The sequence below is a fragment of the Canis lupus genome, chromosome 25 (assembly GCF_011100685.1).
Source record: "Canis lupus familiaris isolate Mischka breed German Shepherd chromosome 25, alternate assembly UU_Cfam_GSD_1.0, whole genome shotgun sequence".
Classification (NCBI taxonomy): Eukaryota; Metazoa; Chordata; class Mammalia; order Carnivora; family Canidae; genus Canis; species Canis lupus.
The window spans coordinates 4,440,373-4,457,191 of NC_049246.1; the positions used below are offsets into that span (position 1 = coordinate 4,440,373).

A 16,819-nucleotide genomic window follows, 5' to 3' on the forward strand; every position below is an offset into this window, starting at 1 on the left:
AACATGATGTTGACTAATGTTAAGGAGATAATGGTTCCGGCTAATGGTTTTGAATATTTTCATTTGAGAATTTCTTTTTAAAATGAATCTAATAACTGTGTTTTCTTTATCAGAACAGATTAAAAATTGGCTACCTAATTCTAATATTCTTGGGGAAATCCCATTTGTCATACATGTTTTAAATACATTACATATGTTTTTATCTTGTTGAGGTATACTTTTCAGACTGATGCCATCATTTTGTTTGTGTGTCCATGGATCTAAAATGATGGTGATTTAATAATTTTTGGGATGTCTACTCACTTGAAAAGACATGAATATGAGATAGTCTTTCACAAATGAAGGCTTAGAAATTCAAGGAAAGTAGAACCCCAGGAAGTTCTCAGAGGGTCCCAAGTCCTATCTGGCCAAAAGGCCTTCCTCTGTGAGACATATTTGTACAGAGGAGAGACCCAAGGACTTAATTTGGGCCGAGATCTTTGGCCTCGGATCCCTTACAGCTTCTCAGAATCACTCTTAACTGGGGGAGAATGAAACCAGGTTGGTTCTTTTCCTGACTTATTTGGATTGGATCATAACCAAGCTGGCAGCTGGCAGCTGGCTGCTGGCTACTATGTTAGATGATAAAGACAAAACATGCCCTTTGACCTGTTGTTGTCTATTGCTGTTCCTTACACAAAAGAAAAAGAAAAAGAAAAAGACACTATTAGGGGCACCTGAGTGGCTCAGTTGGTTAAGCATCTGCCTTGGCTCAGGTCATGATCCCAGGGTCCTGGGATCAGCCCCACGTCTGGGCTCCCTGCTCAGTGAGGAGCCTGCTTCTTCCTCCCTCTGGTGTTCCCCCTGCTTGTGTTCTCTCTCTCTCTTTCTGTGTCAAATAAATAAAATCTTTAAAAGAAAAGAAAAAAGAAAAAGACAAGACTCTGTGGTGTTTCTGGAGCCTGTTAATCCTACTTTGTTGAGCCAACAATGACCTCCTTCAAAGTTTCACTAAACATTTCCTCCTTATTTTTGTCTTCTGTCTTCTTTTAGTTAAAAAAAAAAAAATCATGGTATAATTAACATACAAGGAAATGCAATGAAGTTTCATACAATGATATCTTCAGTATATGTCTTTAAAATCTTTTTCATTAAGTTTTTTTTTTTTTTTTTTTTGTCTACCTTTCTACTGGGTTTTTCTGGGGTTTTTTTCTTACTAATTTTTAGAAATTCATTGTATGTTCTGCTACTAGGCTTTTGCCAAATATCTATATTGCAAATATCTTCTCTCAGACCATGTGTGTTGATATATACCTATTTTTAGTTAATACATAAGACTTGAAAGAAATTCTGCTTGGAGAGGTCACTTTGAGTTGTGTCTCGCTCAAAGGACGAAACTTTACATAATCTATTTGCTCCACTATCACTTCAGGATACAGGTCTCCTATTTTCCTGCCTATCCTAACCTCAAGTTCCTAACCTTGATGTTAGAGCCAGAAAAATTTGAGAAGCAATGAATAAGGCTAGATCCATAATGTTTGCTAATACATTTCATAACCTTAGGAATATTAGAGAATTTAGGATAAAGAGTTCTACTTGATTGATGTCAGAAGATTAAATTGGTGTTTCTAAGAAGTCAGTTGCATGTATTTAAGTGTATGGTTTGATGCATTTTAAAGAGATGGTTTGTTACCCACTGCTCCTAAGAGGATGAGGTATTAGTCCTATTCAAGGGCTACATAAGGAAGCACCAGGGTTGGTCATGAGGGAGACAAATGCATACACCCATCTAAACCGCAACATTTCCGTTATATTAGAATGTTCCCCTGTGTATTAAGCATGTCTTTTTATTCTGATGGCTTATCATCGGGAAACTTCCTGACCATGGGGAGACTGCCCATCCCAGGGGTAGCCAATTTCTAGAGATAGTAAATGACTTGCCAGTGAGCATGCCTTGCATATGTGCAAACTGACCAACCCAGAGACTATCCGACACCCACCCCCTCTATCTGGCTCTTATGCTCCAGGCCAATATTCCCCTGCCCTTATCACCTCAAAATGATGTGCTACCATGCAACTTGGGACACCCCTACATCCCAGAGCCTGCTGAAATTATTCAAACTAGCCAGTCCAAAGCCTGCTTGTGCCTACATTGCCTGTTCCTTCTCTCAGAAACCACAGTAAAGGCTCTTGCCCTCATTTTCTTCTGACTCCTCCTGCCTCCTAACTGCCTCTGGTGCTTTACCATGTGGCCCTATGGGGTGTGAAGTGGCCCCCTCCTTTTGGGAACTGTCAGTAACCATCATTTAAAGGCAACCATCTCCTGATCTGTTGGCCTCACCGTACCTGAATGATCATAACACATGCAATTTAAATTTCCTCATGCTCTTTACTGGTCTATCCTTTCCCATCCTCTAGAGGCAGATACTATTCTGATTCCTATCACTATAGATTTGTTTTGCTTGTTCTAGAACTTTATGTAAATTGAACCATCAATATGTACACTTAGGTCTGGCTTCTTTCACCCAGCAAACATTTTAAATTCATTAACATTGTGTGTCTTAGTGGTTTGTTCCTTTTTACTGTTGAGGAATATTCCATTGTATAAACATACCATACTTCAGTTACTAATTCTCTGGGTTTTATCTATCAAGAATAAAGCTACTATGGGGGAGCCTGGCTGGCTCAGTCAGTAGAGCATGTGACTCTTGATCTCAGGGCTGTGAGTTCAAGCCCCATTTTGGGGTTAGAGCTTACTTTAAAAAAAAGAAGAAGAAGAAAGCTACTGCGAACATTCTTTTATATATATTTTGTGAACTTAGATTTCCATTTCTCTCAGAAAGAGTTGTGTACTGCAAGGTTGGTGTATGTTTCTCTTTTTAGGAGACCTCCAACCAGAAATCTAAAATAGCAGCACCATTTTGCACTCCCACTAGCAATATATGAGAGTATTAGTTGCTCCATATCCTCATCAACATTTGATATTTTTAGTCTTTTCCGTTTTAGTTGTTCTTGCAGTTGCACAGTGTGATCTGTGATTCTAAATTTGCATTTTCCTGGTGATTGATGAGGTTGAGCAGCTTTTCGTATGCTTTTGGCCATTTGTATCTCTTTTTTTATGAAGTCTGTTCAAACCTTTTGTCCATTAAAAAACTTTTGTTCACTTATGTTTTTGTTATTGAGTTGTAGGAGCTCTTTAATATTCTGGATTCAAATCCTTGGTCAGATTTATGTCTTGAAATATTTTCTTTTAGCTCAGTGTTCATTTTTGTGAACTGTTACCTCTTTTGTTGAGCAGAAGCTTTAAAAATTTTTGACAAAGTCCAATTTATCAATATTTTACAATATGTATTATACTTTCCTGTATTAGTAATCATTGCCTACTACTAAGTTGCAATACGTGTTGTCTATAAGATGTTTTATAGTTTTAGCTTCTATGATTATTTATCTTAATTTCTATGGGATGAAGTATTGATATTGTTTAATTTCAAACATTTCAGATTTTCAAGATTTTTGGAGAAAACATTCCATTCTTTAGTGAATTGCTTTGGTACTTTCATAAAAATCAATTACCAGAGGGAAGCCTGGGTGGCTTAGTGGTTGAGCATCTGCCTTCAGCTTGGGTCATGATCTTGCAGTATCAGGGTTGAGTCCCACATTGGGCTCCTTGCATGGAGCCTGCTTCTCCCTCTGCCTCTGTCTCTGCTTCTCTCTCTGTGTCTCTCTGATTTTTTTTAAAGATTTTATTTACTTATCCATGAGAGTCACCATATAATTATATATATAATTAATATATATAATATAAAAATATTCATAAGGTCACCATATAATTATGAGTGTATTTCTAGATTACCTGCTCTACTGATCTACTTCTCTATCTTCTTCACTTCAGTATTACATTGTAGCTTTACTATTCTCAGAATCAGATAAAGTTCTCCAGCTTGTTCTTCATTTTCAAGTTGCTTTGGATATTAAAAGGTCCTTTGAATTTTCATGTGAATATTAAAATAAGCTTGTCAATTTCTTCCTTTAAAAAATCCTGCTAAGATATTGATTAGGATTGTGTTGAATAAGTAGATCAGTTTGAGGAAAAATTGGTGTTTTCCATTTCGGTCAGTATTGATTCTGGCCATCCATCTCCATTTTTAAAAAGTCTTTATTTCAACAGTTTTGTAGTTTATTAAGTTTCTGAATGTTTTAGCAGGTTTTAAAATTTTTTGTTGTAAGCAATTTTTTATTCATATATCCACAATTTTCATATTTTCAATAGCTTTATCTATTCATCACTTCTAGTCATTTTTTGTGGATTTCTCACATACACAATTATGTTATCTGTGAATAAAGACATTTTTTTCCCCAATCTTTGTGGCTTTTATTTCTGTTTCTTGCCTAATGCCCTGACTAGGTTCACCAGCTTTTTGAATTAGAAGTGATGCAAGTAGCATCCTTGCCTTGTTTATGATCTTGCAGGGAAAGTGTTAAGTCTTTTCATTACTGATGTTGTAGGCTCTTTTTATACATGCCTTTTATCAGCTTAAGAAAGTTTTCTTCTATTCCTACTTCAAGTGTCATCATGAATGGATGTAAAATTTTGTCAGTGTGTTTTCATTATTTATTAAGATGATTATACAGTGTTCTCTTTTCTGTTAATGTACTGGTTATACTGATTATTTTAAAATGCTCTACTCTGTCTTGATGTATTCTCTTATTTGTTGCTAGATTTGGTTTGCTAATATTTCATTAACAATTTTTGTATCATGTTCATGAGGGTTATTGGTCTCTAATTTTCTTATGTCTTTATTGGATTTTGGTATCAAGGAGATGCTGACCTCATAAAATGAAATAGAAAGTCTTTCTTCCTCTTCTGTTTTCTGAAAGAGTTATGTAAGATTGATATGTTTTATAGAATTCAACAGTAAAGTTATTTAGGCTTGGAATTTTCTCTGTGGGAAGTCTTAATTAAAAATTAAATTTCTTTAATAATTGTAAGACTAGATTTTCTGTGTTTTTCTTCTCAGTTGGTTTAATTTATGTCTTTCAAGAAATTTGTTTAATCCAAGGTGTTAAATTTATTGAATGACTTTTTGTTCATGATATTCTCTTATAATCTTTTTAATGTCTGCAGATCTCTGATGATATTCCTTCTTCCATTTCTGGAATTGATAATTTGTGTTTTAGTTCTTCTTGATCAGTCTAACAAGTGGTTTATTAGTTTTACTGGCTTTTTTCAGTGAGCAAAATTTTTATTCATTGATTTTTTTTGTAGTATTTGCCCATTTTATATTTGGTTCCACTCTGTCATTTCCTTTTTCTTCTCTATTGTGCTCTTTTTTCTATTTTCTTAGGTAAGAAACTTAAATCATTGATTTTAACCTTCCTTCCTTCCTTCTTTCCTTCCTTTTTTCCTTCCTTCCTCCCTCCCTCCTCATCCTAAAGATTTATTTATTTTAGAGAGAGAGAGTAAGCAGGTAAGGAAGGGGAAGAGGGAGAAGGAAAGGGGAAAATCTTCAGGCAGACATCTTGATGAGTGTAGAGCCCAACACAGGGCTCAATACCACAACCCTGAGATCATGACCTCATGACCAAAACCAAGAGTCAGCCACTTAACTGACTGGGAAAAAAAAAGTTTGCAAAACATATATAAAAGAATGTTTATGATAATTAAGCAATTTTTATTCATATATCCAAAATTTTCATAACTAGCATCTATCTAGACTTATTTAACCAACTGAGCCACCCAGGTACCCCACCTTTTCTTCTTTTCTAATAAAAGCATTTAAAACTATAAATTTCCTTTATAAAAGTTTTTTCTTATCAGTGCTTTAAATGCATTTCATAAATTTTGACATATTAGATTTTCACTATTATTTGGTTCAAAATACTTCTCTTTCTCATTATCCCTTGTAATTTTTTCCTTGACCACTGATTATTTAGAGTGTGTAACTTGTGTAACTTTAATTTCCAAATGTTGGAGATTTTCCAGATATGATTTATGATTTAATTACATTATCATCTGAGAGTATATTTGGTCAGGTTTCTATCCTTTGATATTTTCTGAGATTTGTTTTATGGCCCAAAGTATGGTTGCCCTTGATGAGTATTCCACATGCACTTGAAGAGAATATGTATTCTGCTGTTTGGGAGTATAGTGTTCTAAATATTAATAAGGTAGAATCGGTTAGTAGTGTTTTTCATATGTATTCTGTATCCTTATTGATTTTCCTGAGAGTTAAAATCTTGAGTGATGACTATAGATTGCTTTATTTTTTACTTCATTCCTGTCAGTTTTTGGTTCATGTATTTTGAAATTGTTGGTTGCCTGTCTTTTTTTTTAATTTTTTTTAAATTTTTATTTATTTATGATAGTTACAGAGAGAGAGAGAGGCAGAGACACAGGCAGAGGGAGAAGCAGGCTCCATGCACCAGGAGCCCAATGTGGGATTCGATCCCGGGTCTCCAGTATCGCGCCCTGGGCCAAAGGCAGGCGCCAAACCTCTGCGCCACCCAGGGATCCCTGTCTTTTTTTTTTTTTTAAGATTTTATTTATTTATTTGAGAGAGAGAGAGAAAGAGCACATTCAGACATATGAGTGGAGGGAGAGGCAGGAGGCAGAGGGTGAAGCAGACTCCCTGCTGAGCATGGAGCCAATGCTGGGCTCCATCTCAGGACCCTGAGATCATGACCTGAGCCAAAGCCATACACTTAAACTACTGAACCACCCAGGCACCCCAGTTGCCTGTCTTCTTAATGAACTGACTGTTTATCATTAGGAAATAATAAGCGCAAATTATCTATACTAATACTTCATCTTAAAATCCACTTTTATATTCATATAGCTTTTTTATGAAAGCATGGTTTTTCTTTAACCTAAATATGTCTTTATACTTAAAGAATATCTCATGTAAACAGCATGTAGATGAATCTTATTTTCCTTTTAAATTTGCCCATTCTGACAATCTCTACTGTTCAATTGGAATATTTATTTTATTTACATATAATTACTGTTAAGTTTGATTTTAGGGACATGATTTTTCTGTTTTCACTAGCTCTATTTTCCTTTCCGTTTTTCTCCTCCATTGCCTGCCTTCTTTGGGATTAATCAAGTATGTTTTAGCATTGCTTTTTATCTCCTATATTGGCTTTTGAGCTGAAGTTATCATTTTTTAGTGGTTCCTCCAGGGTTATAGCATGCATCCTTAACTTACATAGTCTACTTTGATATTATGATACTTAATATACAATAGCATATTTCCACTTACCTTCTATTTTTGTTATAGTTGTCATTTTACTTTTACATATATTATCAATCCCACATTTTTATTATTTTTGCTAAATTGTAAGCTATTCTTCCAGTTATGTTTTGCTATGTAACAAATTGCCCTAAAACTTGGTAGGTTAAAACAACAGCCTATTTATCATATATTACAATTTTATGGATCATAAATTTGAGTATCATCAATTTGATTCTGTGATTCTTCTCCACATGGTGTTTAGTGTGGTAAGTGTTTAGCTGGTAAATGGCCTGTCCAGAGAACTCAGTATCTACAGAGATATTCTCTTGGTGGAGGGTGGTTGAGATGGGTTGCTCTCTTTCCCTGTAGTCCCAGCACCTCTCCACATGGTTTCTCCAGCCAGCCAGCCAGACATCTTGCCTCAAAGCTCAGGGTTTAATGAGACCAACACTGAAGCTATGTCTTCTTAAATGCTAGTCCTAGAACTGTTGGTAGTCACTTCTCCAGGTATCTTTGGATTAAAGCAGGCACAAGCCATCAGAGATTCAGAGGGAGAGGAAATTGATCCTACAACTTTATTGAAGATAAATATTTTTCAGTCATTTTAACCTATAACTATTGTTTTATCTTTTAGCTCAAATTTTAGATTTTTTTTTTTAGTAAGACAGCATCTTCACCATTTGCAAGATTATTTCTGAGTTGCAAAAATTCTTTCTTCATGTTTTTTCTGTATTACCATGTTTTTCCCCTGTATTCTCCCATTCAGTCTTGGCTGCCACAACCAGACAGGTAGAAAGTGTGAGAATACTTTGTTCTTGCATCTGAAGTAGAAACCTCAGCAGCAGACATAACTGCTCCAGATCTGTCAGAGGCCTACTTTTGGTTTTTAAGATATTAATAAATTAGAAATAAATCAGCCTTTTATGTATGCCACCATACGTGTTATGTCTGATACTCATCACTTATTTGTGTAAATCATATTTCCATCAAGTATTACTTCCTCAAAGTAAATAATGAAATAAGCTATTTTTACATAAAGGACAAATTGGAGATTTTGATACCAGCTGACCTGCAGGGTGAGAAAACTAAACGATATTCTTTAGGTTAAATGGAAATGATAGCAAATGAAAAGTTGAATCTTTAGGAAGGGCTAATAGAATCAGAAATGATAAATATGGGAGTAAATATTAGAAAACAGACAGTTTTCCTCTATGTTTAGCTAAAATGCATCAGACTGTTATAAGTGAAAATTATTATGTTGTGGGACTGGTAATACTGTTCACTCTTCAACAAAACAAAGGTTAGGGACACTGATACCCATGCAGTCAAAAAATTGTGTATAACTTTTGACACCCCCAAAACTTAACTACTAATAGTCTACTAGTGACCAGAAGCCTTACTCATAATATAGACAGTTGATTAACATGTAGTTTTATTATATACTGTATTTTTACAATAAAGAAAGTGTTATTAATAAAATCATAAGGAAGATAAAATACATTTATAGTACTATACTGTATTTATTGAAAAAAATCTGTTTATAAATGGACCCATGCAGTTCAAACCTATGTTGTTCAGGGATCAACTGTATATGTAGATGTAGTACATATGACAACTATAGCATGAAGGATGAGTGGGGCAAAGGTACTTACATCATTGCAGAATTTATGTATTTTATATAATGTCATAAAATTTTAACTCTAAATAGACTGTGAAAAGTTAGATATATAGTGTAATCCCTGAAGCAACACTAAAGAGATATGCATAAGGCATAGCTTTGAAGCCAATAAACAAATTAAAATTGAATTTTAAAAATTATCTAAAAGAAGATAAGATAGGAAGAACAAAAAAGCCAAAGAAACTACAGGGGAAAAAAAAAAAAAACATAAAACAGTAGATCTTTATCCACCTGTATCCAACTTCTAGCACAGATTGTCTGAATGAATAGAAACAAACAAACAAAAAAAAACCCCAAGATTTATCTATCTGTTGTCTCTAGAGACCACTATAAATATAAAGACACAGTAAGGTAAATAAATAGAAAAATATATACTGTGAAACATATGTATAAGACTAGACTGGCTACATTAATACCAAATAAAGTAGACTTCAAGACAACCAGTATCACTTGAAATAAAGATTAGCTTTTCATAATGATGAAAGAATTGATTTATCAGAATGATACAACAATCACAAATAGTATATGAACTATGTATTTGAAGCAATAATTCACAGAATTAAAGATACAAATATCAGCAAGCATTATTGGAGATTTTACATCCCTCTCTCAGCAGTTAATTAGACAACAAAGATCAGTAAGATATAGATGTGAACAGTATTAACCACCTTGATCTGGTAGATATTTATAGAACATTATATACAGCAACGGCAGCAGAATACGCTTTCTTCTCAAAGACACATGGTACATTCACTTAGATAAATTGTATGCTGGGGGGTATAAAACATTTCAATACATTTAAAAGAGTTGAATTCACAAAGAGTATGTTCCCTGACCACAGTGAAGTTAAATTAGAAATCAATAAGAATTAGATATAAAGGAAAACCTCAAATATTTGAAAACATAAAAACATACTTCTAAATAATCCATGGGTAAAAGAACAATATCACAAGAAAAATTAGCAAATATTGCAAACTGAATGATGGTGAGAAAAGAATATTTCAAAATTTGTGAACTGTCAGCTAAAGCAAAGCTATGGAAAACACTATGGCTTTAAATGTTTATATTAGAAAAGGCAAAAGGTCTAAAAATCAATGACCTAAGAGTCCATTTTAAGGAGCTAAAAAAAAGTAGAGTAAATTAAATCCTAAGTAAATAGAGGGGAAATCCCTGGGTGGCTCAGTGGTTTAGCGCCTGCCTTTGGCCCAGGGTGTGATCCTGGAGTCCTGGGATCGAGTCCCACGTCAGGCTCCCTGCATGGAGCCTGCTTCTCCCTCTGCCTGTGTCTCTGCCTCTCTTTCCTGTGTCTTTCATGAATAAATAAATAAAATCTTAAAAAAAAAACAAAGTAAATAGAAAATGGGGAAATCAGGCAGATGAGGTGAGAGACTTTTACCAATATCTTGAATGAAAAGTGAGAGACTTTTACCAATATCTTGAATGAGGAATTATTGCTATATATCCTGTAAACATTTAAATATAAAAAGGGTATATTTTTGAAGAATTTTATGCCAGTAAGCTCAGCCAGTTAGACAACATGGACACATTTTTGAAAAACACAATTTACCAACACTGACATCAGATGAAGCAGAAAATCTGAATAGCCCTATATAGTAAAGAAATTGAACTTGTTATTAAAAACCTTACCAAAGAGAAAACATTAAGCTTAGGTGGTTTTACTGATGAATTCTGTCAAACATTTAAAGAAGTAATATCAACCTTAAGTTCTTACAGAAAATGGAAAAGAGGAAATAATTCCTAACCCATTTCATGAGGCCAGCATAACCCTAAACCTAATGAAGACATTATTTAAAAAAATAAAACTACAGACCAATATCGCTCATGAATAGGGACATAAAAATGCTTAACATAATTTTAGCAAATCAAATCAAGTAATATATGAAGATGTAATACATCATGACCACACCAGATATATCCTAGAAAAGCAAAGCTGATATAACATTCAAAACATCAATCAATGTAATTCACATTACACAGAATAAAGGAGAAAAAACATATGATTAACAGATTCTGAAAAATTACTTGACTACATTCAGTACTCTTTCAAGTTTAAAAAACAAAACAAAACAATCTTTAAATCATACATGGAAGAAAACCTTCTCAGTCTATTAAAGGGCATCTATGAAAACCGATGGCTAGTATTGTACTTAATGATGAAAATCTGACCATGTTCCTTAGATCTGGAAAAAGTAAGGAGTGTACATTTGTACTACTTCTATTCATCATGGACAAAAATGTCCTAGCCATTGCAGTTAGGTAAGAAAAAGAAAAGCATACAGATTAAAAAGGAAGAAGCAAAGCTTTCTTATAGATGGCATGAATATTGTGTGAAAAGTGCAAGGACGCCTACAAAACAACCCTATACAACCAAAAGATTAATATAGCAAGGTTGCAGGATATAAGGTCAATGTATAAAATTTAATTGTATTTTTATACATGAGTAGCAAACAATTAGAAAATGAAAATTAGGACACCTCCGTGTCTCAGTTAGTTAAGCATCTGACTCCTGGTTTTGGCTCAGGTCATGATCTTAGGGCATTGGGCTCTCTGCTCAGGTCATGATCTTAGAGCATTGGGCTCTCTGCTCAGTGTGAAGTCTGTTCGAAATTCTTTCTCCTGCCCCCTACTTGCATTCTTTCTCCTCTCTCTCAAAGAAATAAAATCTTAAAAAAAAAAAAAAGAATATGCAAATTAAAGATAATTACCTTTTTTAAAAGATTTATTTATGTATTCATGAAAGACAGAAAGAGGCAGAGACATAGGCAGAGGGAGAACCAGGCTCCCTGCAGGCCAATGTGGGACTCTATCCTGAAACTCCGGGATCATGCCCTGAGCCAAAGGCAGATGCTCAACCGCTGAGCCACCCAGGATCCCAAAAATAATTACTTTTACAACAGAGTAAAAAAAGCCTTGTAATACTTAGGAAAAAATATGCAAAAGACACATAGGATCTATACATTGATCACTCAAAATATTTCTGTGAAAACTAAAGAAAACCTAAATCATGCATTATACCATAACTACAAATTGAAAGAATCATTATTGTTAAGATAGTAGTTCTCACTGAATTGAAATATAACTTTATTTGAATATGAATCATAAATCCAGTAGGGATTTTTTTGGGTAAAAATTGATAATCTGATTTAAAAATGGAAAAGACCTAGAATATAAAAGGACTTAGAATAAAGCAATCTTGAAAAACTACAACAAAATTGGAAGAAACTATCTGACCTCAAGACTTAATATACAGCTACAATAATCAGTATGTTACTATCCTAAAGGTTGACCAATAGATCGATGGAACAGAGTATCCTAATACTGGGCCCACACATTTGTGTTCACTTGATTTTCAATAAATCACCAGAGCAAACTTACTGGGAAACAAATCTTTTCTATAAATGGTCTTTGAATATCTGGATATCTAAATGGAAAACAATGAACTTTGACCCCTTACTCATACCATATAAAAATTAATTCAATATGGAGCATAGACAGATCTATATTATAAAACTAAAACTATAAAGCTTCTAGAATAGCACAGTTTAGTAGAACTTTCTGCAGTGTTAGGAATGTCCTCATTTGCATCCATTGTCTAATGAAGTAGCTGCTAGTCATTATGTAGTTGTTGAGTTTTTGAAATCTGTCTATTGTAACAGGAAGTTAATTTTAAATTTTATTTAACTTTAGTTTATATTTAGATAGACTAATGGCTATATATGTCTATGTAGACCGGTCTAATGGGCTATATTGGACAGGACAGCTCTAGAAGAAAGCATACGAAAATGTCTTCATAAGCTGAGGGTGGGCACCTGTTCCTTAGACCTAGAAAACAATAACTATAAAAGAAAGAATAGGTGAATTCGACTCATCAAAAATGAAAACTTTTGCTATCAAAACATACTAGTAAGAGAGCAAATCGGCAAAATATAGATGGGGAGAACACATTTGCAAAACAAATATGCTGACAAAATTCTGGTATTACAAGATACAGTGAAATGATAGGACACTTGCACCCCAACGTTCATAGCAGAGTGTCCACAATAGCCAAACTGTGGAAGAAGCCACATTGTCCTTCGACAGATGAATAGATAAAGAAGATGTGGTATGTGTCCACACACAATGGAATATTACTGAAGCATCAGAAAGGATGAATACCTACCATTTGCTTTGACATGGATGGAATGGAAGGTACTATGCTGAGTGAAATAAGTCAGTTGGAGAAAAACAATTATAATATGGTTTCGCTCATATGTAGAATATAAGAAATAGTGAAAGGGACCTTAGGGGAAGAGGGGGAAACTGAGTGGGGAAAAGTCAGAGAGGAAGACAAACCGTGAGACCCTGACTCTGGGAAACAAAAAAAGGGTTGCAGAAGGGGAGGTGGGTGGTGGGATGGGGTAACTGGATGACAGGCATTAAGGAGGGCACATGATAAAATGAGCCCTGGGTGTTACACTGTATGCTAGCAAATTGAATTTAAATAAAAATGTAAAATAAAAAATAATAAAATTCTGGTATTACAGATAATAAAGAACCCCTAAAGATCAATACCAAAAAGATCTGCAGTTCAGTTAAAATGGAGATAAAAATACTTGAACAGACACTTCACAAAGGAAGATATGCAAGTGACCAACAAGCACCAAAAAAAATGCTTAACATAATTTGTTATAGAAATGCAAATTAAAGTATGAGGTACTACCATATATACCTCAGAAAGGCCAAAATGCTAAAATTAAAACTGCTGACAATATTAAATGTTGTCAAGGATTTGAAACAACGGGAACTCTCATACACTGATGGTGGGAGTGTACAATCATACTATTTTGGGCAAAGTACTACCAGTTTCTTATATATTTATAAAATTAACCCATTAATTCTATTCTTAGATATGTTCCCAGAGAAATAAAAACATGCATTCACAAAAAGATTTACAGAATGATCTAGCAGTTTTATTCATAATGACCAAAAACTGGAAACAGTGGAAGTGTTTATCAGTAAGAGAATGGATAAATAAACTGTGGCATATTTATACTATGGAATACTATTACTCAATAAAAAGGAACAGATTACTGATAATGAACAAATCTCAAAAATATTGTGCTTAGTGAAAGAAATCTTATATCAAATGGCATATGCTAAAAAAAAAAAAAAAAAAAAAAAACAAAAAAAAAAAATGCATATGCTATAAGTTTTGACTTATATGAAGTTCAGAGACAGGCAAAACTAATATGAGATGGAAAAATATCAGAAATGTCCCTTTTGATAAGATTGGGAAGGAATATAAGGAACTCTCAGGAGTTGTGATAATGTTAATTAGGGTTTTTGTTACATAGTTTTTTGCATTTGTCAAAACTCAACCTTTAAGATGTGTATATTTGTTTTATGTAACTTTTATTTGAAAAAAATAATTAACTTTCTAGCTAATATGTTTAAGAGTTTAGTGTCTTAAGTTTACAATTTACTTTGAAATGCTTCAGTATAATGAAATGGATCACTGTACGGCCAGTGGGATGATTCATATGTGACAAAGCATGTTCATTGTATATTCTAGGTAGGTGCAGTATATATATGTTCTCTTTATAAATCCTTCTTTCAGCTTTTAAGCATTAATATCTTAAATTCTTTCAGTCTTTCTGTGTCTTTGAACATTTTCCTAATAAATGTTGGAAAAAAAAGTAATATGATTTTTTAGTGTAAAAGTGACTTGTACCCAGCAAAAATATTTGGGAAATATAAAAAAATGAAAAGCCCAACCATCCAGAAATAACTATTACTTTATGGTTTTGCTTTCAAGTCTTTTTATGTGCTTTATTTTTACTTTAATGTCTGTGATCATATTTTATATATTTCCTTATGTTTTATACTTATATCCTATAAAATATTCTGTTTTTCCCGAGTAAGGTTTATAGCATATCATTTCCCCTGCCAGATAGTATTCTACTGAGTTAGTATACTATAGATTACTTAAGTACCCATCTATTTTGTGTGTTTAGGGTTTTTTTTATGTCTTACTGATATACCACTATAATGGATATTGTTTCGCAGAAAGTTTGTTCTGTTTTAGGCCCTTGTAAGTGGAAGTACCACATCAAAGGGTATGAAAAATTTCAAAAAGAAAAAGAAAAAAAGAAAAAAAAATTTCAAAGCTCTTCATACACATTTGTCAAATTGTTGACCTTTTTTCTAGAATAGTCCCTGAGATACCTCTATAGAACCCTAAAAGAGGTTGCTCAAAGTTTAGTTAAGACACCACTGACCTAGAATATTTGAGTTATTCACAGGCTATATATCAAATTGCATTTTCTTTAAGATTTTTTTCTGAGAGAGAGAGCATAAAAAAGGGAGGAAGACACAGAACTCCTAGAAGACTACCTATTTTTTAATGGATTTTTTTTTTTTTTTCCATTTTGAGGCCACAGATTCCTGCTGGTAATTGGCAGAACCACCATTTGACTACGTGTGTGTGTGTGTGTGTGTGTGTGTGTGTGTGTGTGTGTGTGTGAAGGTAATGAACAAATCTGTTCAGCACAAAACAGGTGTTTAATAATGTTGGTTAAATGAATGCATGCATAAATGAAGGTACCAAAGGCTTAGATTTACATTTCCTGTGCATTTCCTCTCAGAACTGTGAAAGACTTAGGTTATCAGGCTGATACTAGCCTGAATGATGTTCTCATTTGCATATTGGTTTTTTGTTTCATTCTCATATCTACCTCATGAAGAAAGCAACTTTCTGATTTTTCTTTGGCTCAGAACACAGAGTTACATGTAAAGCCCATGTAATTACAAGATACTAACTGATCTGTTTTTGGAAGTGTGGTCCAGGTCACAGTGACATGAATTGTCTCTTGTTTTTGGTCTCCTAGGCTCTAGTGTGAATCACAAAAGCACTTATGTGTAGCATACCTCTCTATCCTCTGAGGGAGGTTTCCACAGGCAGGGTCATCCTCCACACTGCAGCAGGCCCGGGGCAAGGGAACTGGGGCTACCGTCACCACAAACATTGTGCTTGACAGCAGTGTGAGCTGATGCCCTAGGCAGCTTTGTGGTTCCAGGGCCTGGGGAAGCTGCTGGCTTATGGGGACATGGCCTTTCTGTGAAAGAGACTAGATGGGAAGGGAGGTAGTTCCTCTGAAAACAAACCCAACAGGAAGGATTGTTTGTCCTTGTGTATAAGGAAGAAAATGAGACTATCCTTTCTCTGCTTAGAGAACGAATCAAGTATTGCTGTGAGCAGCTGCGTACTCTGTTACCATATATAAAGGGGAGAAAGAATGACACGGCTTCTATTCTTGAGGCAACCGTTGATTATGTGAAGTACATCCGGGAGAAAATCCCTCCAGCTATTATGGGCCAGGTATCTGACTCCAAGCCCTTGAATTTTATCCTCATATATAGTGCTTTAAAGCCATAGTTTTATTTTTTATAATTGGAAATATATGTGTGTTTGTATATATGAAAAAATATCTGTATCTAAAAAGAGATTTCTCTCTCTCTCTCTCTTAGATTACGGAGGTACTTCAGAGCAATAGGAGGTTTTGTAAGAAACAGCAAATGTCCATCCAGCTGTCCTTTCCAGGCACAATCATGGCACAAAGGTATGATGAGGGCTCTTGTGCATTGGAAGTTGGCTTGTTACTTTCCTCTGATGCTAATGCTAGAAGTATTGTAGACAGACACTGAACCCACCTGTAATGAAAACTCAGGTATTTCATTAAGAATCAGTGAGCTTGGGAAGCCCCGATGGCTCAGCGGTTTAGCACCGCCTTCAATCCAGGACATGATCCTGGAGACCCGGGATCGAGCCCCACATCGGGCTCCCTGCATGGAGCCTGCTTCTCCCTCTGCCTGTGTCTCTGCCTCTGTGTATGTGTGTGTGTCTCTCATGAATAAATAAATAAAAATCTTA

At 34.5% G+C, this 16,819-nt stretch overlaps 1 protein-coding gene across 14 annotated transcripts in view; it reads left to right on the forward strand.

Annotated features, from left to right (window-relative positions):
* Positions 1 to 16,819, forward strand: part of SOHLH2 (spermatogenesis- and oogenesis-specific basic helix-loop-helix-containing protein 2) — a 73,648-nt gene that overhangs the window by 26,158 nt on the left and 30,671 nt on the right. For 10 of the 14 annotated variants that reach the window (XR_005378328.1, XR_005378327.1, XM_038573274.1 and 7 more), the window contains 2 exons: positions 16,120 to 16,267; positions 16,417 to 16,508. Coding sequence is in view for 9 of the 14 variants with exons in the window: in XM_038573274.1 (XP_038429202.1) it covers positions 16,120 to 16,267; positions 16,417 to 16,508 (240 nt within the window). In the remaining 5 variants the exon portion in view is untranslated. The remainder of the gene's footprint in view (positions 1 to 16,119; positions 16,268 to 16,416; positions 16,509 to 16,819) is intronic. The other 4 variants (XR_005378331.1, XR_005378332.1, XR_005378330.1 and 1 more) reach the window with 1 other exon arrangement.